This window comes from Protopterus annectens, chromosome 3.part1 (assembly GCF_019279795.1).
Source record: "Protopterus annectens isolate FY-2018-M chromosome 3.part1, PAN1.0, whole genome shotgun sequence".
NCBI lineage: Eukaryota > Metazoa > Chordata > Ceratodontiformes > Protopteridae > Protopterus > Protopterus annectens.
Genome location: NC_056732.1, coordinates 1406078594 through 1406105232, shown reverse-complemented (window position 1 = coordinate 1406105232; position 26639 = coordinate 1406078594). Strand labels below are relative to the sequence as shown.

The 26639-nt window shown below is 38.5% G+C and overlaps 1 protein-coding gene across 15 annotated transcripts in view; it reads left to right on the top strand.

The window, feature by feature from the left end:
- The window catches only part of SCRIB (scribble planar cell polarity protein), a 2800411-nt gene that overhangs the window by 2622360 nt on the left and 151412 nt on the right, over positions 1–26639 (top strand). For all 15 annotated transcript variants that reach the window (XM_044067477.1, XM_044067487.1, XM_044067486.1 and 12 more), the window contains one exon: positions 1844–1889. In XM_044067477.1, the coding sequence (XP_043923412.1) occupies positions 1844–1889 (46 nt within the window). The remainder of the gene's footprint in view (positions 1–1843; positions 1890–26639) is intronic.

The window sequence follows — 26639 nt, the reverse complement described above, 5'->3', positions numbered from 1 at the left end:
AAGCAATTTGCCAGTTGTGAGGTACACTGTGAAGTTCTGGAAGTTTTGAATGTCTGCTTGAAAGTGTTTTTTTCACAAGTTTTTGTTACTCCAGCTTTATGGATGTTCCTGCAAATGGGCCCAGCATGTTGGAGATGTGGTGTGGGGAGCACTGAGAGCATAGGAACTTTTGTTTTGTCTTGGCTGAGGTGGGATAGTTAGAATAGGACTTGGCAATAGTTTAGAAGGGCTGCTTAACAAGACAGTAACTCTTTCTAAAAGTGATGTTAGGATGTTGTGGTTAATTGAACCTGACAGGGAGTGAGCATGCCTTGGTTTCCTTAATAATGACATTACCATTAGAAAAAAAGTAATAACTAGAAAGTGGAAGTTAAAGGATGTGTCAGTGCTAGAAAATGTAATAGATGTAGTTGAAGTAGATTAACAGGAATGTAGAATAGCAAAGAAGTGACCTTGGCTGTAAGTATGTTTTTAGTTGGTTACCCTGGTGTTCATCTTAGGAGTCTTTGTAATCTGATATTTTAACGTGCACCGAATTATTTATCACTTTGAAGATGTCCAATTTGGTAATGGGATATATTGAGATGACTAACCCAAATTTTAAAGTATTTGTTTCAGCAATACATAGCTAGATGTAGATTTATAAGCAAATTTGTTTAATGTTATAACAGTTTTGATTATTTATATTAGGCTGCCCATTTTGTATTTATTGTTTCAGTTTGTAATGTGCTCTTTGCTTTTAAGGTAGTTATTAATAATTCAGTGCTATTCCAAAGTTGTGCCATGGGAAGTAGAATTGCATCCAATTAATGAAGGATTTTAGGCAGTAAAAAATGCAATGTTAGAATACAATATGGCGTGGGTTATTTTGTTTGACAGCCAAACTTCAGCTGACAGCAATAGTGTGGTAGGTAAATTCCTGCCCTCTAGGAAGATCTGACAGTTTTCATATTTCTCTGGAAGCCTGCAGTTAATCTCATTAATTTTATTAATATCCTGCAACAACAATCCTGTTTAGACTTCAGTGATTATCGCAAGCAGTCTTCATGCAAATGCACTTTTTGCTTTTCCATATGTATTTCACAAACATGTTTTTTAGTTTTTATTAAAACAGCTCTCAATACATGCTTTTTTCTTCACCTGTGACATACTGTTAACATTAGAGGTGTCTGGTATATTGCCATTTGACAAAACATTGTGTTCTGCATTTATGGAACATAAAATATTCATCGGTTTGTGTACTTCAGTCAAAAATGTACCTTAAGGATGCACCCTATCATATTTGAAAACAGTTGTCCTAACAAGAGTATTTTCTGTATTTGAATGTTTGTTTTGACCTTACTGGATGGAGCAGATAAACACATGGATGCTTAACATGCTTTGGGAAGCATGTTAGAAACATGAGTTGAAACCATGCCTGTGATCAGAAGTGAACTTTTAAGGACTGTTTGGTGATGAAAAGTGCATCAATTCAACATACAATCTAACAGCAGATAAGTTCTAGTTAGCTCACCAAGCCTGGCTTTTTATTCATTTTACTTACATTTTTACTGTGGAACATATTTTGGCAGAGGAACCTTATAAGTGGTTATAGTAAATGGGTTGTTGAGAGTTTTATTAATGTTGGCCTTTTTATCCATGGGCTATTTCTAATTTTGAGGACCAAAGCTCATCTTCTTTTCTATGCATGCTTGCCTTGTGGGTTGTGATGTCAAAGTTTAACACAATAAAGTCTTATTTAACTGCTTGTGAAGACAAGGGTATGGCATTAAATAAAAGTGTCAGAAAACAGGTTCAAGAGCTGATTCCACAGTGATTTATTCTTATTTCTCTTTTATTCCAGTCACCTGCCGAAGAACTCAAATATATTGATGACACTAATAGCTCAGGTGAGTTGGGGGGAAAAGTCTGATGCAGGTATACCTCATTAAACTCTAATGATGCAAACAGATGTTTTGGTAGGCATCACATATTGCCTATTGAAATTTACAGTAATTTCTAAACCATGCTATACATGCAAGCTATCAAAATGTCACCTTAAAGCTTACATTATGGGGAACATAACTGCACTGGTATTTGATCTCTGTCGAGTGCAGCTAGAGAGACATTGAATTTTGTTCATATATTTATTTGGAAGTAGCTAAGTCAACTATTAATTGGGGTTTCTTGTATTTTTCAAAAGAGAATTCAGACATAATCTAGTGTTTTGAATTTCAAGTTAATCCTTTGTTATAATTTTTTACAGCATCCCTAATACAAATGTCTTTAAATTCAGTTCAGAACAAACATGTAGGGTTTGTCACATATATTTTGCTTTTATAACGTGAACTAAAATGCTATTTATCACTAAAATGATGTTGTCCATAATTTGAAATATTTATACTGAAAAAAAGGAAACTGGGAAAGCATTACTGGGAATTGTGATTTGGCACTAAGAAATTAAATTTCCAGGGCATCTTTTAATTATGCATTTAAAAGCATTACCCTTATCTAAATGTGCTGATTTGCTATCCAAAACATTTTATTAAAAAATAGCTGTTTCACAGATAACACTGTATTGCTAATGACCACCAGTCTGGCTGTTAGAATGTGCTAGACTACGAAGTTGAATTGTACTCTGTTAAAAACAGGGTAATGGAATGCAGCACATGTCCAGATGATAACTTTAGTGCGCTGATATTGTATCAGAAGAAAAATAATAATCATGTACATTTCTCCAGAAAAAGGTTTGTTTTTTTCAGTTATAAAATGCCATGGCTCAGTCCTTAGTCTGAAATATCTAAGGTGGTGTACTTAGATTCAGCAGTGAGCAGCTTTTAAATCCATGAGGGTAGAATTGCAGTCTTCGGTGTATTTTGTATCTGAGTGTCTTGTTAGAATTCATTGATAATCATATTGTCAACTCTCAAAGGGCAATTGACATATTCCTTTTTATTGAGAACTCAAAAAGGGGATTAACATATGGCATTTTATACTCAGGCACCAAATGCAGGGATTCATAGATATCTCTCTCTCTCTAAATCCTGCAAATCTCCTTCTAAATCCTGAAAATCTAACTACAGACTATACCTATGACTTACCTCACCTTCTTACAAATATAATCCCACCTCATATCCTATATAGACCTGACTGTAAACTGTTACTCTACTTATTAAGCTGTGTTATCTCTGTAACTGTGTGTATTCTTGTATTAAAGTTAAAATGTAATTTTTTTTTGTAATAGCATGTATATACACAACTGTTGATTGTCAAAATGTCTGCCATTTGTGTGGAGCTTTTCTCCCTGGGCCTCCACTGAAAATGGGTTTCTGACCCAGTCGGACTTTCCTGGTCAATAAATAATTAATTTCACCGAGTTTGACATCTTCCATTATATTCTTATTTCTGTTATATGACATCCTATAATGCAGCAGTTCTCCAGAATATTGCTTTACTGAGTTGTCATTGCAGTGTAAGTAAAGGTAGTATATATTTCTGTGGAGAAAGATTTTTTTTTTTATTTGTAATGTAACATTGTTGAGACTGCATGGTCTGAAGTAGCCAGTATAATGAGGTGGCACTCAGCATTGTAAGTCATGTAAATTATTGCAGATGCATTTTGTACCTGACCTTCCAAGAATAATCCCATGCAAAGATTTGTTATAAGGTTTTGTAATACTGTCTCTTAGGCATAATCATGCTTATTCATTCTATTCAGTCACATTCTGTCATGGTGAATTATATTCTATTTCCCTTGTGGGCTATGAGTGTATATGACTTTCACTTGGAATGCAGCAGTAGTTGTAGTAGTAATTTACTGAGTTGTCATTACAGCAGAAGTAAAAAAAAAAAAAAAAAAAAAAAAAGGCTCAGTTGTAACATTCAAGGCTCAAAATCCATGATCTGCAGCAGCCAATGTGGTAAATTTAAATTCCGCTTTGAGCTCAGTTAAATTCCTAAGGGTGGAATAGCTGTCTTAAATGTCCTATTGTCATTGCCTGAAAACCTATTCAAAGTCTCAAAAGCAGGACTGACGTGTGGCCTTCTGCATTTGGTACCTGTGTACAAGAGTCCATAGACCTTTAACTGTCACTGTCCTGCATTTCATTGTACTCATTTTCCAAAGGGGGGAGGTATGACTTTTAGTCACTCTGGGCTATACAGCACAAGTGCCAAATATATCATTTTTGTAGAATAATTTTTTTTTTTTAATTTGTAATGTGCTACGAGTCAAGATACCGTGCTGGGAAGTGGACAAAATGGAGGAGATGAAATTCATTGTTGAGATTTTAATTCCTCAAGGTTGGAAGTGCAATCTTAGATGAAATATATAACCATTTAAGTATAATTTTATTGAAGTTTTATCACGTATTCTTAAATTCAAAGTGTAGCCCCGTCAACATAGGCTTACTTAGTCATTTTCATTAGTAAGTATTAACTTTGTTGGGTATATGACATTTGCTTAGGATGCTTAATACAGCACTGGGCCAGAATATAAATTTATTGAGTTGTCATTACATCAGAAGTAAACATCATATGTATTTCACTAGAAAAATATTGTTTTCCTCGTGTAACATGTCATATCTTGAAGTCCATGGTTTGAGGCTGCCAAAACAGTCGGATCAAATTCATCATTAAGTTGCATTTAAATTAATAAGGGTAACATTAAAGTATTATGTACATTTTATACCCAAGTGCTGTATTATAATTTCATATGTTTTATTATGAACTCTGAAGGGGAATTAACATATGGCTTTTATACATAGGTACCAACCACAATGATTCCAAGGCCATCATGGTCACAGTCTGTCAGTTGCATTATACCCAGTTTCCACTAGAGCTATGCAAGTTCTGCTTAGGCTGACTGCGCAACTCATGACCAAAATATACTTTTAATGAGGTGTCATTGCATAAGAAGTAAACATTACATTCATTTTAAAAGAATGCATCTTTACTGATCTGTCATATTAGAAGGTAGTCATGCATATTTCTAAGGTTCATAGGTAAGTACTAGACAGTCTGCAGATTATCACATGCCTTGTTGATAACTCAACAGTGGCCAGAGGTTAGAATCAAACCCTGTGTCTTGTGTCTGTGAAGCAAACACCTTAACCATTATGCCAATCCCAAACCCATTCTCCTGAACAGGGAATTGACTGAAATTATGATTACTCAACCTCTAAAGTTAGACTTGTACATGGTCAAATAAATTACCTGAAGGTAAAGTTGTACTTGTGCCTTGACACCTGATATCACCAATTAAGTTCGATAGCTGAAGGTTGTGACATGTTACTTTATAAAATCTGCTTGAATATTTCAAATGGTTTCAGAAGAAAGGGTCCTGTATTACTAAGCACCGACAGTAGTCCTGTATAATCTTCTGGGTGCTGTAATTTTGCCATTTGGTTCACAATAAAATATACGTTTTGCATTTTTTAGGCTAACGAATGACTCGCTGTATACCTCAGTTGTACGATTAGTTTGTTTTTGTAAAGTCAGTACTAGTAATAATGCTGTCTTCACAGTAAAAGAACATTTTCTGTTTGTATTAAATGGTAACAGAAATTGTTTATTTTTCTTGTGCTTAAAAGCATGCACATATTTGAGATTCTGCCATTTATCTTCTCTAGTGGTTATTAGCACTATACAATATAGGGCTGACCATCCAGATTTCCATTCCTGAAAAATTTCATGTTGCTGTTTTGAAGTAGTGTATGGAGATTGACATTTTAAGTTAGGTCAAATGAAATGCAGGTCAGAACATTCTTTGAAATCAGCTGACTGCAACATTAAGTAAAAGTATTGCTCTCATTTCCTTTCAGAGTAACAGGTCAAGTCTGTCAACAACATAAGTATGACCTTGGATAAAACCCTTATTGCGCAGTCTAAGTTATCTGTGCCCAATTAGTGGTAGGGTTTTGGAGGGACCAGATAGGGGAAGATGGGAATGAGTGGCCAGTGCCAGCTTGCCCATCCCGAGAGGCAGGAAGCAGTTTGACACCTGCAAGAATGCAGATTTATTGCCAGCAGCATGAAAACAGTGGTGTACCTGCACTAGAAGAGGTGTGCTGCTTGATCTAGACATTGCACACACATGGAAGTCCTCATTCAAATTCCTTGGCAATTGTATTGGAACTTTCAGGCTGTCAAGGGGTGGCGCAGGACAAGTCAACAGGATCTGTAGAGTAGCCTCCTCCATAAAAACCCAGTCACTACCACTGGGGAATGAATGGATCAGTTGGGTGCTGCAGATATACAAAATAAATAAATGTGACTTCAGATCTAATAAGAATGGATTTTCTGTGTAAAGGTGATATTTTCATCCTTTTAAAAGTTGTGGGGTAAAATTCCTTTAATATTAAAATATGTTTTTATTTAAAATTTAAGATGCAGTCACTGCTTTGCCATTTGAGATTGAGTATAAGCTGATAGGTTTTCTCGGCAGTTATGTTGGTAACATTTCCTGAAAATGTCATGGAAATTTTCAGACTGGGTTTCAGATGCAGACACTGACACTTATTAGACAGAGTAAAACTACCCAAAAATAATTTGGGGGAATCCTTTGGAAAATGAGGTAATAATGGTTTTGCATATGAATCCAGTATATATTTGTACAGAGGAACACACAACACAGCGAGACAGTTATTTTTTAGTGCAATTCTTTCAAGAGTGACATGAGTATTCTGTCATTAGATGTTAGCAGTAACTCTGATTGTAGTTGTTTGCTTTTAAAAATAGTTTTGGTTCGGGAAGGCTATGCAGGATTCAAGTGTTATATGTAGTTAATGCTTAGCTTTTTGCATGCAGCACAGGAAAATCAAAACTTTAAAAAAATGTGCCAGTGCCAAAATGTGTTGCTAAAATTTTCTTCTGCTTAAGAAAATAATGCTAATTGTAAATGCATTTGCTTGAAAAAAAAAATCACTCCTCTTCTCATATTTGGATATTCATATAACTGTTTTACTGCAGATGAATGCCTCTGATTTGACTACAATGAATCCGGGGTAGGAATCCCATATTTTATGATTTGATTGTGGTTTTCATTATGATGGATTTTTTCCAAAACCTGCATGGTACAGAAATCTTAATAGCATGAGGTGTGGAGTGTGTAGATGCTAGTAGACCTAACCATGGAAATGGAAGTGCATGCACAGCCTGGTTGGCAGACTAGTGCAGAGCAAGAAACAAAAAGTAAAACATACTCTGTGTATAAATAAAAAACTGATAATGCAAAAACACACAATGGACTGCACCAGCTTAAGGTTTACTGCTTTCTTAACAGACTTCTTCAGAACATGAACTACTCCAAACAGACTTTATTTTTACATAATGAAATCCCATCCATTTTAAATATTAACTATTCACAAGTTTTTACAAACAGTTACTATGCCGTGTATCATTTCATCTGGGGAGTTAAGTTGCATGAAGTTCAATTTGCCAAATTAACTTTCTTTTCCAGAATACTGTCCCTCATCTCAAATTCTTCAACACGTTTCATACCAAAAATAAATTACTACAGTCATGAGAATGCTTACTTAACTCATTAGCACCTATGTGGTTTGGAATGTCACACCTCTAGCAGCCTACACACATCTTTGTATTCCAGAGTATTTTCTGAAAAATCAACATAAAGGCATGAGATAAGCAAACATAAGAAGCATCTTTTACAGCAGTAACAATGCATTCATAGTTTTTTCTATAAATACAGTAATATATTATAATGAGCACAAACCCAGAGTTGTATTTTTTGCTAAACTTTCATATACAAACCTTGTAAACTATAACACTAAGACATATATCGTTGGAACACATTTGCTAACCATCATAAACTTTGACATGACAGCAAGAAATTCCTCTCTGAGTGGATACTTATTGAGATATTTACAGGAATATGAAGCCGTAAGCTTCAGTATAAGTAACACTGAATATCTCTCAAGAGAATATGTTACAGGGACTTCCAAAATATCTGCACATTGAGTAACAGCTTCATTTCAGCTCTCCCAGTGTGAAAACAAAAATTTAGAAAGACCCAGTAAACTCATATTTTTGGGTAAATTTCAGTAACTGGCTAGTAAGTGCACTGCCTGGATCCCAGCAAAAAAGAAATTCAGAGAACCTGATAGAAAATTGATTACAAAAGGTGAGGGGAAAAACACTGACTGGGAAAAATTCTGAAACTGTTCAGCCAAAAGCATTGCTTTGGTGAAAGACATGACTTCCAGTAACTTAGAGGAAAAAATAAGTTGAATGTACTTAGATCTGATTTAAATAAATGAAACACTGATGAAGTATATCAACTCAAATAACAAAAGACTGGAAAAAATGGAAGATGCTTTAAACAGTCAGATGAGGTGATAAATCTGCAAAAATCAGCGGTCAAAATGAAGAAGAGGCTGGCTTGAATATATGACTGCTCAAGAAGAGATGTTTAAAAAAATAGAATTAGAGGACAGAGCACATGGGGAAAACCTGGGTTTTTCTGGTGTACCAGAGGAGCTGGAAGGAACAGACTGTATTAATTTTATGAAAGCACAAACAAGCAACTGGACTGGTATTCCACAGCAGGAGTTGTTAATTGAAAGGGCACACCATGTGTATGCTCCAAACCTGGCCACAAGAAAGCAACCTAGATTTTTAATAGTAAAGATGCATTCTTACCAGCAGGAGAAGTTGACTCTGACAAAACTGTGCCAGCTACTTTGTGTAATAAAGGTGGGTGACAGTAGTGTGTTTGTGGAAAATGATTACTCACTGTACACTAGGCAGGAGATGAATACATGTATTCTACTAATCAAGGAATGTTGAGAAGCAGGAGTGATTTTCAAACTGCCGTCCCCAGCTATCTTCAGAATATTCTTTCCTGGAAGTACAAAAGATTTTTGATGCAGGACATGTTAAGAAGGAAATACAAATGTTTGTCATACAAAAAGTGAGCTGTGAAACAGGAGGAGATTCTGCTTCTTGTTCTGGTAATAAAGTCCACAGCGAGACTGTGCTAGTGAAACCTTTTCCAGTGTTTCAATGGAAAATGCTTGAGAAAGAAACAAAAGCACAAGATTTAACTAGAAGAACCAGGAGTATGTTGGAAATTAAGCAGAGACTGGAACTGGGAGATGGAAATAAACAGGAATAAAACCAGCAATTTGGAAATTGACAAATGTGGGACTGCAAAGCATTAATTATATTTGTGAAACAAGACAGAACATGAAAAACTGGAAGTATAGCACTTTTTGACTTTGTTAAACTTGTATGGACTATACAGCATATGCCCTATTTCATGTCATTAATGTTTGGAAGAACATGTGGAAGAGGAGGGAGAGGGTTAACTAAATAAAACAAAATTTTGTTGTTAACAGTAGTATTTTTATAGTGCATGATATAAGCTGCATGCTATAAAGTAGAGTTTTCTCAGTTATTTTCAAGTGTAATGGGGATAATAAACAGGTGCCCCTGTTTTTTTTTTCCTTCATTCTCCTTGTTCAGTGTTTAAAAATATAGGCACTGCTGCATAACAAAAAAAAAAAAAAAAAAAAAGAAGAAAAGTCTGGTCAAAAGAGCATGGTACAACGATACAAAAAAAATTGATGATTTTTTTTTTCATTCTTGCATAGGAGGAATGACTGGATTAAGGCACTTGGCTTGATCTCATAACAAGTTTTGAGAAAGCAACTAAAAAGAACATTGAATATAATAAAACTTTTCTGTAGTAAGCAAATAAAGGCTTGTAGAAGCAACTCTGTATCTTATGTCTCCATGGAGACAGACTGATAAAGAATAGTAAAAATAAAATACTTTTCTTTCTTTCAATGGCTATGATATGTTTTCTGAAAGCATTCAAGTGTTTTCCCAGTCTGGGAGAATAATAAAGACCAGACAAAACCAGAAAGCACTTAGTAGAAGCACAGGCTGTGCCATGTGTCTTAGCATGGATAACCTTCCTTTTAGGTTAACCCAAGCCTGTAAGTGTGACTGTCAGTTTGGGTCAGTTGTTCCTGTTAGGAGGGTAAAACTTCAGTATTTGAAGATGTACATAGTTTTGTGTCATAGTATTAAGTTAATAGGTTTTAGTGGTGTATTTGTTTTTTGATTGGGGGCTTTCAATAAAACAAAAAGTTTTATAAGATGTGACATAGGCTGAAATGAAAATGACAAGAAACAACTGTATAAAAGATGAACCTGCCAGACAGCTTATGCATCTAACACAAAAGCTGGTACTAGATACTTAACAAAAAACCTGCTACACATAAAAGGTGCAGGTAATAACTTTTTAACATAATGATGCTTTCTATATTATCTTTAAATCTCAATGGTCTCTCAGGTATATACAAAAAAAGAGGAGTGAACTATATTAAGAAATGTAGAGTGCAAATAGCTGTACTTTAGGAGAGAGCTATGGAAAGAACTGGACATGTAAATTTGATAAAGAAATGCTTTCAGGATGGTTATTCAACGGAATTCCTAGGACAAAGGCAAAAAGGATTACTTACATTAATTTCAAGAGGAGCTCCAATAGTGATAGAAAGAGATGAAACAATAGATGATCATGATTGATTTAAAGTACTGATGGGCTACTGGCAAATGAGGACGATTACAATGGCATGCATTTATATTCCACCTAAAACTGCTGTAATGGAGCTTAAGAAATTTCTGGGAGAAATAATCTGCTTTCAGCAGGGAATATTACTTATAGATGGGGACTAGAATTTGATTTGCAGCAGTGAAGATGTGTCTGGGGGGCCAGAAGGGAAAATATAACAAAGAAGGGTTGATTTTTGAAGAACATGTACAGTTAATTAAAAGTTTTAATAGCATCCAATAACTATTTCAGATCACGTGTCAGTAATAACTAAAATAAAAATACAAGGTAATTAAATAAAAATGAGACGGTGGTACTTTCCCACCTATCTGTTGAAAAGAAAGGAATTTAAGGAATGGGTGGTGGAAGTTATTCAGAGTTGTTAGAGAAGATAGACATTTCTTCTGAAAATATTAATAGGAAGTGGGATGGTGGGAATAAAGGAGAGCTATAGTTAGAAGTAAGAATTATTTAGAGTGACTGACAAATGTTAGTATTGCAGAATAGAGGGAATCTCACAGAACAAGTGGAAGAGCAATTGCAGAATGCTAAACAGAAAATAAGTACTTTGATAATATGCATGCATTTAAAATGTTGCTTTCAAGCAGCTGCTTTTTGATAACTCTAGAGCACAAAATCTTTTACCTCAACGACTCCAGCAACAGAAAGTAGAAAGGGCTTGTTGCCAAGCTTAGGGAGCCTACACAAAGGAAGAGAATAAAGAGAAGATCCTATAGAGGTACTGGAAATATTTTTGGACATGTTATTAGTCTGTATAAAGCAGAGAAGTAAGGAAATCAAGAAAAGGTACAAATGGAAGTGTTTATGGAAGCATTAAATATGCCAAGGTTAGAGGTAGATGAGGCTCAATTGCTGACAACTAGGTTAAGAGGAGATGAAATAAAAATGGTGGTGTATAAAAAATCCACAGGAAAGTCCCCAGGAATAGATGCCATTTCTAAGGAAGTTTGAAAGCTAGGAGGGAAAAACTGATAAAGAACTGGAAGGTTTTATTTAACATCATTTTTAAAACTAGGAGAAGCACCAATATCCTGAAAGAATGTGGCGGTGGCTGTTATACCTAAAGAGGGTAAAGACCCATCGATCCTGCTTCATACAAGCCCATTTCAATCCTAAACCATCATAAAGTGTTTGTCTGTAATGGCTAAAAGAATGGCAATGGTGATGCCAAAATTGATAGACTTGGATCAGTGTGGTTTTGTGGAGGGAAGGCAAGCATTTCACAACATTAGCAGAACATTAATGATGCAGAGGCTGGAGAGTATGGGAAAATACCACTGTTGTTGGTGGATCTTGATGCAGAGAAAGCATTTGACATAGTAAACTGGGAGTTTGAGCAGGGCAATGGAAGGATTTGTATTCCTTGATAAAATTATAAGGTTGATTAAGGGGACATATGAGGGATCGGAGGCAAAAATTAAAGTGGGTGGGTTTCTCTGATAATTTCTGTTTGACCAGAGGAACAAGGCAGGGGTGTTTTCTTTCCCTTTGAAAATTTACATTATATTTAGCACCATCGGCAAAGAAAATAAAGGACTCAGAAATTCAAGGATATAATTGATATGGTAGTCAAGAAAAGCTGGCTTTTACAGATGATATTATTTTAGGGTCTATATTCCCATGTCGACAGGTCTGTTCATTGAACGCCCTAACGTCAACACTTCTAGAACGACACATATAGAACGAAATGCCAAAATCTCAAATGGCCACAATAGCGATTTAGTTTTTCCCCAGGGAAAAAAATCGCAGGGCTGTTGGGAATTTGCTGTTTCCTCCACTGTAGTATGATCTCGGAGTTGGTATATTTAAGTTGGGGGGGTGTGGGGGGCACAGCCCCCCCACTTTATTTTGTCTGTCAGTTTGGTCTGTTTGCTGTTGGCCCAGGGATTTTTTCCCCTGGGAAAAAAAAATCTCTATTGCGGCTGTTCGAGATTTTGGCATTTTGTTCTATATGTGTCAACGTAAGGGTGTTGGATGAACATCCCTGTCAACATGGGGATATGGACCCATTATTTTATACCTGATAAAACCAGAAAAGGCTGTTTCACTGTTATGGAACATTTTGAGGCAGTTTCATATCTTTTTGGGATACAAAATTCATGAAGCTAAAACAAAGGCAATAGCTGTAAATTTTGTACCCATACATGAATTGGTTCAACAATATCTGTATTTATGGGGGACGTGATAATATTAAGTACTTATGAGTGTGGATTAAAAAGGATTCTGGTGTGGCACCTGAGGATGTGTAGGAAGAAACTAAGCAAAAGGTAATACAAAAACTGAGAAATTGGAAGCTTTGTCATATGGATGTGGATAGCAAGATACCAGCAGTTAAAATGTTTTTGTCCCTTTATTTTTATATACAGGTCAGACATATTTTTATCAACTAGAGGAGAAGTTGTGAGTAGCAATTAAAATAGAGCTGAAAGATGTTATCTGGGAGGGGAAGACAGAAAGAGTCAAGTGGGATAAGCTGATTCTTCCAGAAGAGCAAGGGGGTGTAGGATTACCCAATTTGAAGGGGTATTTCAGAACTACACAGTTAAGGTTTCTGTACATAGCAGAAGCAGAAACCTGTAAGTCAAAGTGGAAAGGGATGATGTTGACACAGGGGGCAAAGCTCAAGAAACGAGGAGAGACTGGGAGTTTGATTGCAGATCCGTAAGGAGAATAACAACCATACAGAATATTATATCCATAAAGTAACAAAGTATTCTAAGAAGTAAACCAACACAGGATTGGAGAAAGGAGATTATGCCGATAGGGATGACTGCAATTAGGGATACAGAAAATCAAGAAGGGGCTGGAATTCATTGGTGAAAACTGGCAAAAGAACCAAGGTGTTGGGAGCATATAATTAGAGCAGGAAAGGTAATAGAATGGAAAGAGGCCAAGAATTTATTTCGACTACAGGCTAGAGATTGCTTGCCGTGTCAAGGATTGACATCAGAGTATAGGCAAAGAGAAAGAAATATGGGGATCATAATCAAAAGAACAGCACTGGTAGAGTATTTAGCAGAATCTAAAACAGAAGCTGTTGTTAAAAAAGGAATAATTAAGTAGAGCGTATAAAATATAGCATGATAACTATAAGAATCAGTCAGAAGAGCTCAGAAATGACTGGGAAGAGACTGGATAGGCAATTCACAAAAACCATGGAGGGATATATGTATGTCTCCCAAATATGCAACAAAGTCTAGAAGATTTAGGATCTTTGCTTGGACGTGTTTACATAGGTATTTGTATACCCCTATTTTTCCTTAGGTAGACAGCAAATGTTGGAGGTGTGATGGGGAAGAAAGAGGTAATTGGGTGTGTAGTGAGTTGGCAGACTTTAAAGATTCCTTAGAGACTACTGTGTCAGAGGTACTGGGTGAGCTAATTGGTGCAAGTAAAGAAATTATTTTTTGAGCTGTGATAAAGAATGCCTTGGACATAGTAAGGCTTTGCTGTGTATAATTATGGCGGCTGCCAAAAAAGCAGTTACTAGAAAATGGAAATCAAAGTTTAAAGCAACTGTACTACAACTAGTGAATATAGTAACATAGATAAATTAAGTGGAAATGGTATCTTTAGAAAAAGGTTGGATCTAATTACATTGAAAAAACAGGAATTGAGAACAATACATGCATAGGAGAAATGAGGTTTAAAAGAAGGTAGGACATGAATGAGTAATGTAATGTTTAACTTACAGTGATTGGATAGATAAGTGGTGTGTAATATATTCAAATAAAATTGTCAATATGGTTTGTGATGTGTAATGTTTGCAACTAAAATTTTGCTAATATGATTTGTTTTCATTTATATAAATGTATGATTGGCTATGTAATACGTGATTTAATAAAGATGTTTCTTTAAAAAAAGAATATCTTACAGTGCAAATATCAGTGACCGTTTTCTTCATTAATATCTAAGGTTTCACCTGATGCTACACAATGATTTGTAAGTCATCGTTTTGTACTTATTGGAAATATTGCATATTGTCATAATTACTAACAAAAAAACTTGAAGCATCTCCTTTATAATGTAATACAAATGCACGTTAACAATGAATTTTCTTGCCTCCTAACATAGCATTTCACACCGTAGCCCTCAAGAGCATATAGGTCTCTCATTTATGAAAATATGAATAACAGGTGGCAAAAAGTGATTTATTTCTCTATAGTAGGACATTCTACATTAAAAATCTTAGTAATTTTGTTAATTATTACTTGCCATTTCTAATACTGCCTATTATTAACTGCCAAGTCTCTTAATAAAAGAAGCCAGACCCCCCAAAAAGCTTGGGACAGCGTAAATTTGCTGTGGGTGTTAACTGGACAAATGCAAAAAAGGCACTATAGGCTTGAATGATTTAAAGGATTATCATCCATATTGTTTTTAATTGCATTTGTGTGTACTAAAATTTTAGCAGAAACATGCATAGTTTTATCTATATAAAATAAGCCACATTTAGTCCATACAGAAATATAAACTAACCTTTTGCAAGTACATTAGGACTCTGAGTTTATCCTGTGGATATGTAAAGTGAGAAACAAGCCAGGACTAAAAAGTTCCATTCATTAGTAGGACTATGCTTTAGGTTGCGTACTGATGCCACATAACTGACACCTTCCTTTGTTGCACATAAGCCATGTTGTCAGTGGATGCATATAACCATTTTACTAGTTAGATTGCACCATGCATTTTAGATGGATGTTGTGCTAAGATGAACTGAAGTATCATGGTTTACCATTTGCTGTTTTAGAGGAAAATAGATAATCACATATCTAGTTTATGTAAACTTTGCTAATTAATTTCCCATAGCTGCCTGAGGTAACAGAGAAACTGAAACAAAAAGAGAGAATTACTGGTTAATCACTGTAGGTTAATATGTTTGTGGGTACTTAAGCATAGTTAATTTATTGTGAGAGACTATAGGGCTTAAGGAAATTAAATGACTTGCTCAGGATTTATCACTGCATCATTAGAGTCGAGTAGAGCCACTGGAGTGATCTCCAGGGTGAAATTTCTATTTCCAATGCACTCATCAAGATTTCTCTTGAAGAGGGCCAGTGAGGTGCTCTGTTTGACATGTATGGGAAGTCTATTCTGTAGGATGGGCAGTCTCTGTGTTATGAACCTTTTATGTCAAGGTTGTGCTGGTGTGTGTACTGGATGGCTGTGTGTTCCATGTGGTGTGGTGCAAGTGTTGACCTTCTCCTCTTGACCAGCTGTTCCGGTCTTGGCTGGAGAGTGCTTGGCTTCCAATTTGGATATACAAGTGCATCTCTTGCAAGTCTGAGTGTTGGGAGGTAAGAGGAGAGGGTTGTCGGTGTACATGCAGTTGCTACATTGCATCAAGATGCCCAAGTTCACCAGGTTAATAGGCGAAAACACAGGGAACTGACCTTTAGACATGCATGGAGGGGTGAGCATTAATAAGTACTGGAGCTGTTTCCTTGTAGAACATTTAGTGCTGGTAGCACTTTTGTGTTGTACAATAATTCCTGCAAGAAGTTTGGTAAAGTGCTAGACTAATAAGCTAGTAAAAGTGCAGGAGAGGGGAAAAATTGAAGAGCAGACTTTGGCACTGCTCAGAAGCTTACAAACAGTCTTGGATACAGCAGATCTGTGTCTGGACTAGACTAGTTACAGGAAAGGTGGGAAACAAGCACAAATGCAGGCTTTTGAACCAAAAAGTTGAAAGAGATTGAAAAACTGTCCGAACAGCCAATAAACTACAATTTCTAGGCCAGATTAATGGGTTTACTCCTTTTACTTTGTAGATTAAAAAAATCTTTTTACTCCAGTTTATGATGCCCATCTTCGTTTGACAATGCGGTCAACTTCTTTGCTGTTCTTAGGAGATTTAATGGCTGCTAGCATCCACATTGTGTTTGCTCATCTGTCTTCCTTGCAGTTTTCACTTTAATATGCCCTTGTTCATTGTAGAAGGTAGGGAGGAAGCATGAATCTTGTAGACTTGCATTGTGTTGATACTGAAGCATATTAATTAGTTTTGTTTGTTCTTCTTCAGCCCTTTTATTGACTGAAATGAGTGCACAACTCATGAAGGAACATCATTCATAGCAGAGCTCAGAGGAGCTGGTGGGAGGAGGGCACAGAATCAGGAGTGCAGTCTGAGCCTTTTGACTCTGATTTCTCCCTGTATTCCAGTGGTCACTTGGTAGCCTTTGCTTACTTTTTGGTCCGTTCCTGTTCTTTTGAGAGATGAGCTTCTGGGTCTACATCTTCATGTACATGTGACTTATGAAGGGTGCCATGGAAAGTCTCATTCCTGGCCCTCATGAGTAAGTCATTGATAGAAGATTAAATTAAAACAACCTCAGTTCCTTTCCATTCCAGTGAAGAGAGATTGATTGTTATAGGGGAAAGCTTGGAAATGTGTCACCATTAACATTTAGAATGGTGTCTGACTCTGTTCTTGTGGTTGTCTGATCTGTTCCAGTGTGAGTGATAGTCATGGCTGCAGCAAAACAGAGGAACTGAGAGAGACCAAAACCTAAGTTCAGAAGTCCTTTCTCAGCATGGCTGAAGATGCCTGAGTAAAAAAAAATACCTTGTAACAGAAAGTGGGAAACCACTGGTCTGGGTAAATGTACATCATTCCTAATGCCATCACAAGATGTGGTCATCGGCACCTCTACAGCATGTTCCTACACTATTCATGACTCCTGATTTTCAGTTTTTGGCCCACCATATTGCCTTTAGAAAACGGGAATACTGGGAGTTTGATAAGTCATGTTTTTATTTTTTTACAGAGCTAGTTTTGTTACCAAACTGCCTTTTCTTTCAAGTAATTATAAAATACTGTATGTTCTGCCTATTACCATCTGCTTGTTTAGTACTCTTAACTTCACTAAAGTGAAGGCTTTTTTCCACTTCATTTAATTTATTTGAATTGGTTAGACAGTTGGCTATTTGCTGTACCCCTTAACAGAGACATGTTTTTTTTTCTGTCACCTTTCCTCAATGTTTCAGACAAATGGATCCCTAGCTCTTACTGAAAAGGCGCAAAAAGTCTTTGAGGAGTCTGATGTTTTTCGGTAGGGACTTATCTTTTTGATGGTAGTGTCAGTTTGATGCCACGTGATGAAATTAGTTTGGCTGTCACCTTGCTTTATCTTGATACCCCTTATTCAGTATCCTGGCAATTGGACAGTTAACTGAGTCCTTCTAGACCAGGTTTAACTGGATGCTGCATTCACAATAAGTCTGATTTGATTCCTGACCTATTGCATTGAGTGAGCATTGCTTTTTTCCTCTGAGATTTGTCTTGGTAATGTATTTGATTTTTTTTTGGAAGTTGCTGTTCCAAACAGAATCCCTCTGATTTACTATCCTTTATAGAGAACTTTATTGGCATGACTGGGCCATCACTTTTAGGTCCAAGTTTGAAACTGGCCATTTCTTTTGTAGAAACAAAGTATTTTGCATGTGCCGTATGTTCCATAGTAAACTGTAGCTAATTTTTCATTTGCTGTCAGGAGACAAGCTGTTAATTTCTTTGTTCATCTAGTGTTGTCACTAGTAACCGTTTGACAGATCAGGACTCGGACTGCCAAATCCCATAATGTGAAGACTGAATGTTTGTAAATACAGACTTTGCATATACTATGTCCAAGATCAGCATTTTCTTTGAATATTCCCCTTTCTCTGAATTATGGCAGTGTTGGAGTTTGTATATAGAATTTTGGAGGGGAGGATACAGGTGGGCTTGCCCTATTGCAAAAATTAAGTTTAAAGGAGACGAGCAATGTTTGATATTCACTGCTCTCCCACATTTTCAGTCTGGATTTTTTTTTTAGTGTGTCAGGACTGGGCATTTTGAGGAGCCATTGTGACTGCTAGTTACCCACAGTGGTTGATTTGGGGAATATTACATTTTATGCCTTTTAATTACCCCAGTATATGAAAATAGATGTAGTTTGCTCTAGTATGTACTTTTTTTACCCATATTATGGGCTGTATCTTAGATGAAATCATTCATGTGGTCTTGGAGGATTAGAAGCTACTCACTGGGCTTTTCATCTGCTCTGAACATCTGGTGGTCAGTTTATAATGAGTTCTCTATTTCTAGATCTGATGTGGCATTCTCCCACCAGCAGTTCTATGACTGGGACAGTGTTGCTTTCCACTCCAGTGTGGCTTTTTTTTTCCCTAAGTTTCTAGGATTGGGAGCAAAGTTCTTGAATTTGATGCTTAATGCAGTCAAATTCATAGGTTCATAGGTTCATACTAGGCTATCTGCCCGAGGGCATTTACAAGCCTAGCCCATAGTTTTGTGGCTTACGCCACCCCTTTAGTATGGGGAACTATACCCATTATTTTGCTGTGCCTCTGTTGAGCAGTGACACTGAGGTAATCCCTGGGGTATATCTGCGATCTCCCATCCATTGGTCAAGATTTCTCTTGAACAAGGCCAGCGAGGTGCTCTGCCTCACATATACCGGGATTTTATTCCACAGCATAGGGAGTCTTTGGGTGATGAATCTATCCCTCCAGCACGTCCTATTAATAGCCGTGTCGAGGTTTAAGTCTCCGCCCTTGTGACTCTGACGGATCTAGATTTTTGAGGTGAAGCATATTCATCAAATCTGGGTTTGACATGGCCTTGTATGTTAGGCAAAGGTCACCTCTGAGCAAGCGTAGCGACTGAATAGAGCTGGAGTTCTTTCAGTCGGGCAGCATAGGACAGATGTTTGAGACCCTTTATCCTTTTGGTGAGGAACTTTGTGGCCTCTCCAGCTGCTGCAAGTGTCGGGTCAGATACATTCGAATGGGGCATTGTACTCAATCATTGGTCTGATGAGTGATGAGTATAGGGAGACTATGACCTCCCTTGATCTAGATGAGAATCCCTTCATGATAAGGTGGGCAATGTAGAAGGTCTTCCTAACTACTTTAGCTACATGGGTGTCGAATGACAGACTACTATCAACCTGGGTCCCCAGGTCCCTGATAACTTCTTCTGTGCTCAGTGGATTGCCGCCTATTTGGTAGCTAGGGGTAACCTTGTTTTTCGAAGGGTATGACTATGCATTTTTGGCATTTAACTTTAGGCCATGGCTCTGGCACCAGTTATCCGTTTCTGTGAGACCCTTCTGAAGGATATCTGTGTCAGATGTGTTTTCTACTATGGCGCCCAGTTTGCAGTCATCTGCAAACTTTGTCAGCCATAACCCTCCTGTGTTTGCTTGTACTTGGAAAAGTAGATGCCAAACAAGAGTGGGCCCAGGACTGAGCCCTGTGGTACACCACTTGTGACAGGCTTTGAGTCTGACATGGCGCCAGCAACTCTGACCCTGTGGGTTCTGTCACTCAGCCAGTTTGCAACCCATCTTGTGATGTATGGGTTAACATTTAAGCTGATGAGTTTTTCAATGATACCCGAGTGGGGTATTGTATCGAAGGCCTTCGCCAGATCGAGGTAGGCTGTATGGACTGCCTTTCCCTCATCAATGGCTTTGGTGACTGTTTCAAAAAGTCAACCAAGTTTAGAAGGCATGATCTGCCTTTGACAAAGCCAAACTGGGATGGATCCAAAGTCTGCAAATTCCCTATGTCTTTATTTATGAGGTCCATTATGATCCTCTCCATGGCTTTGCAGATAAGGCTTGTCAAGCTAATGGGCGGTAATTTCCAGGGTCGGTGGAGGCACCGCCTTTGTGAAGTGGGACCACAGTTGCAGTGCGCCACTCCTGGGTGCGTATCCAGAGGTAAGACTATGATTAAACAGCTGTCCTAGCTGTGGGTTTAATTCCTCGTTGAGTTCGTGGAGCACACAGCCGGGGACACCATCAGGTCCCATGGATGCTGTGTTTTTGCTTTGGAGAGAGCAGTTCTCACTTGGGCGTTGGAGATGTTTGGGGGCTGCAATCGCTTGGTATAGATATCTCTCCTTTTGGGGAGGGGAGAAGTTTGCACTGAACCTGTCAGCCAGTATGTTGGCAATGTCTGTAGGATCAGTAATCTTCACATCATTTTGAACTAGTTCTGAGCATATCTGGGAGTTTCCTCCCAGGTTTCTAACATAGCTAAAGAAGGCCTTATGATTGTCTTTTGAGTCTTTAGCTATTTTTCTCTCAAAATTTGCTTTGGATGATTTTATGAGAGCTCTTAGTTTTTACTTATAGTGATCAAGGGTGTCTTACCTTTTAAGGATTTTGCTCTATCTTGTAGTAGCTTCCTCCTTTTGTTGTAGAGTTTGTTTATGGCTGGGGTCCACCAGACTGGACGCTTGCCTTTGGTACAAAGAGTCTTTGTTTTGCTTGGGATTGCCTTATCCATGCAGTCCTGCAGGTGCTGGTAGAAGGCATTTGTAAGTGATTCAGCGGCTTGAGTACTGTTTTCTGCCGGCTCGGGGCCTTAAAGGAGACCACACTAGTCTTTAGAAGTGTGAAGTCGGCTTCGAGAAGTTCTTTACTGTGGTCTTTTTATTTCAGGTGGGGTGGGATGAGGACCTCCAGCGAGATTAGTTTGTGATCTGATCTCACCAGTGAGGGGTATACTTCGGTGTTGAACATTGTGCTCCCATGTTCGTGATGATGAGATCAAGTATGTTTTCTCCTCTTGTGGGGATGGTGACTAGTTGTTCCATGGCATTTGAGTTTATGAATTCCAGGAACTTTTGGGCTAGGGTGTTTGGGCTTGAGTAGTGTTCCCAGTCTATATTAGGGTAATTGAAGTCACCTAGTATGATGGTGTTTGGTGATACATTTATCCCTCTAGTGTTTTCAGGAAGGCCATGTGAGGTTCCTGAGTTTGTGAGGGTGGCCTGTAACATGCTACAATTTGTAGAGCAGTCTTGCCTATGGTTAATTGCACCTGGATGGTCTCCGATGCATCGTGCGTTGCCACCAGTCTTGAGGTGTGGGTGTCTTTGATGAATATGGATACCCCACCTCCTTTCTTGGTATTGTCCGGATTTTGGGGCCGGAACGCATGATAAGAGGTAAAACCTGATAGTGCTGGGGTGCTCTCAGGAGCCTTGAACCAGGTTTCTGTCACTGCACAGACATCGATGTTCTCCATACTGAGAAGGGCCTCGAGTGCGTGCATTTTGAGATTTAGACTTCTGGCATTGAGCAGCATTACCCTTAGTTTTTTTCCTTTTTTGTGTTCTAGGGTGGTAGGTTTAGAATTTGAGCCTTGCCTAAAAAAGGCACTATGGGGGTGGCAAGAGCCTTTGCCAATATCCGGAATCCCAGGGGTGACAGGTGCAAGCCGTCCCTTGTGAAGCAGCGTGGCTTGTCCAGCATGTCATCCCAGGCAGACAGACATTTTATGTGACCACCAGATAATTGACCTTCACTGGTATTTTTATAACTTTCAAAAGGATCATGATTTAAATCACTAACAGAAATGTCAGTTTTCAGCAAGATAGCTCCTAATTTGCAGAAGGGAAAAGTGCCTGGCCTAGCTCACTTTTCCAGGAGTGCTAGCAGTTACAGTACCCAGGATGGAGACTGCTTGAATGGTCTCTTCTGCAGTCCCAAACGTACTGGAGCACTGTCACAAGGAGGTGAACTTATTACTCATACCTTTCCTGAAGGTACTGAACAAGACCTTCTAATGTCCTTCATATTGAAAAGCTGTTAACCATTGACCCTTATCAGTTCAGCTTTGTCAAAGGAAGGTGCTGCTTCTTAAACCTCATTCATTTTGTTGGAAAAGTTATTGAAGCAGGGATAGCGGTTATGAATACATAACACATATCTGGACCTGACCAAGGTTTTTGACACTGTTCTGCATACAATAATTATTGACAGACTTGTAAATCTGAATGTAAATCCTTATGCTGTTTGGTGTGGATAGCTGTCTTTCTGATAGAACCTATGTGGTTGGAGTCGTAGCTGTCAGTTCTGAAAGCAGAAAAGTTACCAGTGGTGAACTCCAGGGCATATATTTGAAAATATCACACAACTTGAGAGACCTCAGAGATTCATAACTAAAACAATCAGTGGCCTCAATAATCTAGATAAGACATACTGGCATCCCTCTCACTCTGTAATCAGTGTGTTATATACTGTTGGGGTTCTGTGCCTAGCTTTTTGACACATGAAAGATACAACCATCTTTGACCTCCTGTTTCTTTGCAGAACAAATAGTTCCTCATACCTTGTTAAATGAACTAAACATTCACCAACATATAAGATATATTGGCAAACCATATGCATATCCCAGTGTATCCCCCCACCTCTGGCATACATTTCCACTATGTCAAGCAGAGTAACACCCTTGCCACCTCCAAGGTAAACTTAGATAATTGGATGGGCAGCCTCAAATTTTCCATCACTCTATCATGTGTTGCCCTCCTAAAAGCTGGAGGGAGATTATGAATTTGTGGTATTGCTAGGCTTTTAATGGTCTGCAGACTGATTTCTTAGTACATGGCTAGGAACCTTTATGGTCCATGGCTGGCAAGGGCTTTTGAGACTGCATCTGTCCTCTGACATGAAGGATGACATGGGGCCTAGGAGAGCTGTATCCCCTGTTGTCACGTTTTCCTGTCCATCCTTTGTTGTTTGAGTTAGTCCCACTCAGCTGGTGGCTTGTTTTCAGTGAGACCCAAGGTGGTAATTATGTGAACTAGTGGACATTTGGCCAGGGTAATGGGGAAACTCACGTCACTTTTTCAATAAATGCTGTAGGATCTTTTACATCCACACATGATGTAACCAGTTTAGGCAGATGATGCCTCCGTTTAATATCTCATCCAAAGTATGGGATACTCAAGGATGCAATGTCTTCTAATACTGCACAGTATTGCCATTAACTGAACGTGACTCCTATCAGCTAAGAGGGGAATAGAACCCACAGCCTTCTGATCTTCCAACACCAAACATGTGGGGCGCTACCTGTTGAGCCACTTGCTGGGAACTTGTCCTGAAATGTTGCAACTGTCCAACCCTGATCAAATGAATTGAACATAACTGAGATTAACCTGCTAATGGAGAGTGGTCTCTCACGTCCTCTGACTGTGGTTCATTGTTAACATTTGGGACAAGTGAATGTCCTTCCAGTGTTCCACCTTCCTATATGTTTTGCAGGACTTAACTTAAATGAGGTAGGGTCCATCAGTTCTCAACTCCAGGGGCTGCAGGTTAAGCCCTGATTACAAATCTTTATTTGAAGACTTTTTCGGCATGTTTACTTGGGTGTGAGTGCACACCCCTGGAGAACATAGCTTGATGTCAACACGAGACTACTTGTAGGCTTCTCGAGTCCCTTTGCTTCCTTTAGCAAGCATGTCCCCTGGTGCTGCTGTCCTCTAATCCAGCATCTAGAACCCACCTGTCTTCATGATTAACTTCTCACTAGACAATGCGTACGCAGGCCTAGTCCAGAGTGGTTGATTAAAAAGTCCTCAGCCACCTTGGAGGAGATAAGAGGATCCAGAAGTAATCTGCAAGATGGATTAATATAGTAATGCTTTTCCTCTTCATAGTTCTCATTAATTTGATTGTTCTTTGAAGAAGAACCATGAATGCTTGTGAACATGAATTTCAACATGGAGTGGCTAGAAGAGCCTTCCCATTCCTTCTCTCACAAATGTTTAAGTGAATATCCAGGGATGGATGAGGAGGAGTCTTGGATGATTTCCTGTTGGAGTTGTGTGATCAAGTTGGCATTTATATGTCCTAAAAGCATGTATTGCCCTCCTCAGCTCTAAATAAGGCTGAGCAGCTTAAGGACTTATCAGACATCACAGAGTGGATTTCTTCAAAATCTGTTTAATGCAGCTTTGGGTCCAGATGCTCTCAGCTCTTTGCCACCTGAAAAAGTCAAAAGCTTTGGACAGGATGAACAAGTGGGCATTCTCCTTCTCTTCACTGAGGATTGGATCCATAAGTTTTCTCACCTCTTCAGGCGTCACCCTTCCCAAGTGGGAAAAATGTTTTAAAAACTTTCAGTCTTCCCTGAATCTTGTTTTAAGAAGGTGATGGTATTTTCAGATAGGATGCAAGTGTGAGATACCTAAGGAGGTGGACAGTAGCAAGACTAGTGTCTTACAACAGTGAAAGAAAAAACAAAAAAGTAATTTAGTTGAGAAAGGCTCAGATAGAATCCTTTAAAAATACTGTTAAAATGAAATGTAAAATCTCATATAGACTGTCTACTAGGTTTGAGAACATATTGTAGTTGGCTTATCAAGAGGCATAAAGCAAGTTTGTACAAGTATAATATCAAAAAAACCACCTACCAGTACATTAATACGGGGGAGATAGAGCCAGTAAAAGAGCAATACACAAACCCCTTTACTGGAATGTGAGTAGTAGTTTGCATGGTTGTAACAGTGGATGTTGAAGTAGTGGCTATTTGTTCAGACAGTACTGGTCAGGACTTTGTGTGCACCTTTGAGGCTTTAGTGAATTTATGAAAAAAATCCCACCAAGACATACTGATTGCCACATAAACGGCAACCCCCTAAGCACACAATCTGTGTTTAGAGACCTGGGTACTCAGGTTGACAACAATTTCACATTCGACCATTATGTGGCGGCAGTGGTCAGGAAAGCCTTTTACTTGGTTCATTTCATAAGTAAAGGGGTTGCATCCAGAAAAAAGAGGTTATTGCCTCTCGGTACCCCTCCCTCATTAGACCTACAGTTGAGTATAACGCTCTGTTTGGTATGTATTTCTCCAATCGCCTGCACCAACTGGAAAGGCGACGGAAATGTCTCACAGACAATCCATGGCCTCCAACACCTGTCCTATGCAGACAGGCTCATCACTATCACTTTACTCGGTATCATACAGATTGCTCAGAGGTGATCTGTGTCTCACCTACAAAGCAATATCGGACCCTGCCCTACTAGAAATGCTCCATATCTGTAAGTCTAACTCTTTGTGCATTGCCCGCTTGAAAGGCCTAAATCTAATATGCGACATCAACAAAACCTTCTGGAGAGACAGGGTTGTCTCCCGGGGGCTGCCCTGTCTCTGGAATAGACTTCCCATACATGTCAAACAGAATACCTCGCTGACCCTCTTCAAGCGCAACCTTGATGAGTGGATAGGAAACCACAAATTTGTTCCAGGGGTTCCACTTTTGTCCCTCATTGACTGGAATGACAGGTGCTGACTGAGGTTTCTTTATTTATTTGTTGACATTTGTTAACTGGGTTTGTCCAGCTGGGCATGAGACCTATTTTCAGTGGAGACCCAAGGAGTAAAGCTCTAACACAAACAAATTACAGAAATTCAAACTTTAGAATCAAAAATGTAACAGAAGTCTGTCATACAAGAAAGTAAAAAAAAATAGAATAGCAATCCATGCACTTTAGAATCAAAAATGTAACAGAACCTTCCTCATTACTTAGAGGAAAACAGTTTTTGTACTTACCTTCCTCACTTGCTTAGAGGAAAACAGCTCATGTACTTACTTTCCTCACTTGTCTAGAGGAAAATAGTATTTATTCAGGTATGTCCAAGGGACAGCTCCTGGTGTTCTCTTCTGTATACCTTATGAATCTGGGCATCTTGGGGCAATGTAGCAATTGCCTCATGTACACAGACAACCCTCTCCTCCTACCACCCAACACTACAGTCTGTGAGAGATGCACTTATCTAGCCAAACTGGAGGTAAAGCTCTCTCCATCCAAGACTGAACTTGACAGTCAAGAGGAGAAGGTAAGCACTTGCACCACACCACACTCCTCACATAGTCCCACTAAACCTAAACCACTAAAATCCACACGTAGAAACACAGAAACATTTGCGGAGGCTCTCCATAATAATCTGCCCAAGCAACAGAGACCTCCAAAGCAGAAATGCAAACAACCTCCACCCCCCCAACACAACCCAAGTGACACACAGGCTCATAGGTTCATACTAGGCTATCTGCCCTGGGGCAATTATAAGCCTAGCCCGATTCTGTATGGCTTACGCCACCCCTTGATTTGAGTATACTGTGCCCTTTTTAAGGTTTAGTTTACTGTGCCTCTGTCTAATAGTGACACGGGAGTAATCCCTGGGACAAACCTACGATCCCCCATCCACTTATCGAGATTCTTCTTGAAGAGATTCAGTGAGGTGCTCTGCCTCACATGAACTG